The sequence below is a fragment of the Lutra lutra genome, chromosome 2 (genome assembly GCF_902655055.1).
Source record: "Lutra lutra chromosome 2, mLutLut1.2, whole genome shotgun sequence".
NCBI lineage: Eukaryota > Metazoa > Chordata > Mammalia > Carnivora > Mustelidae > Lutra > Lutra lutra.
Window position 1 is genome coordinate 201,798,527 of NC_062279.1, and position 1,595 is coordinate 201,800,121.

General features: G+C 42.6%; 1 protein-coding gene across 1 annotated transcript; it reads left to right on the top strand.

Moving 5' to 3' along the window:
• The first annotated feature begins 288 nt into the window (after positions 1–288).
• LOC125093816 (39S ribosomal protein L48, mitochondrial) lies at positions 289–1,197 on the top strand. The gene has a single exon (XM_047719508.1). It carries the CDS (start codon positions 353–355, stop codon positions 989–991), a length of 639 nt encoding a protein of 212 aa, XP_047575464.1. The 5' UTR covers positions 289–352; the 3' UTR covers positions 992–1,197.
• The last annotated feature ends 398 nt before the right edge of the window (positions 1,198–1,595 follow it).

The window sequence follows — 1,595 nt, forward strand, 5'->3', positions numbered from 1 at the left end:
ATGAGATCATTAAGACAATGAATGCAGAGAGAAAAAAGAAGTCAGAAGATGGAGTCCTGAAGTTCACGGACGCTGAGAAGGGTAGCACAGAAGTCGAAGGGGAATCAAGAGAGCGCCATCCTAGAAAGCAAATGAAGAAACATGCTTTCAGATCACCTGTGTTCAGGGTTTCTGGTTGATTAAGGCAAGGACTGATTTGGCAAACTGGGATTAGTAACAGGTCTTTCATGTCTTCCACAAAAAATTTTGTATATAATAGCAAAGATAAAAGTCTTAATTGAGTCAGACGCCCGGGGATCGCTGCAGGTTGGGCAGGTTTTCAGCTTACAGTTACCAGCTGCAGCAGCAGAGGATGAACGGGGCTCTGGGAAAGATGCTGTGTCTGAGGAACGATATCATTTTTAAGCAAGCCTTTTCTCTCTTAAGGGTCAGAACTTCAGGAGAAAATCCCATCAGTTCTGCAGGTGGCATTCTGCTGAGTACCAGTCGGCACTACAAGACAAGGCCTACCCATGGCATTGGAAGATACAAGCACCTAGTGAAACCACAGGAGCCCAAGAAGAAGAGGGCAAAAGTGGAAGTGAGACCCATTAATTTGGGGACAGATTATGAATATGGGGTTTTAAACATTCACCTGACTGCATATGACATGGCTGTGGTGGAGAGTTATGCCCAATATGTTCACAACCTCTGCAACCATCTATCCATTAAAGTTGAGGAAAGTTACGCTATGCCCACCAAAACCATGGAGGTGTTACAGCTACAGGACCAAGGCAGCAAAATGCTCCTGGACTCAGTTCTCACCACCCATGAGCGAGTGGTTCAGATCAGCGGTTTGAGTGCTACATTTGCAGAGATTTTCTTGGAAATAATCCAAAGCAATCTTCCCGAAGGAGTCAGATTATCAGTGAAGGAGCACACTGAAGAAGACTTCAAGGGAAGGTTCAAAGCTCGGCCAGAACTGGAAGAACTGTTGGCCAAGTTGAACTAGCTCACTGCAGACTCTCTCGTGTCAGGACTCGTGATGTTGAGTGGTCAGTGTTAAGCAGAAGACCCTGACTTTTAGCTATCATAACTACCCGCCCCCATTAGCCAGGAATGCCTCCTCTCTTATATGGAGGAGTGCTTGCCAACTGTCATCACTTTCCTTTGGGCCAACCTAAGACATTCTCCATCTAATAAAAATCTGCAGCTGAAGGGCAAAAAAAAAAAAAAAAAAAAAAAAGTCTTAATTGAGCTCAAAAGAGAAACAAAAGTTAAGACAGCCAAGTGTAGGTCCTCTTTCATAGAATTGTGCTGTTAGGTTGTACGAGAAGAGTAGAGTAATATCCAGAGGAGGAAGAGAGGCCAGGTAAGTTTTGTTTGATATGTAATTTTTAAGATGCAAGCTTACAGAATTTATAGATGGGAATAATCTCCTAGAACAGTGCCACTCCAATAAAAATCTCACTAGATAGAAATGTTCCATCATCTTACTCTGTGCTGTCCTCTATGGTCACCATTCATCACAAGTGGCTATTGAGCACTTGAAATGGAGCTAGTATGACTGAGGAATTGATTTTCAAATTTTATTTAATTGTAGTTAATTTAAATTT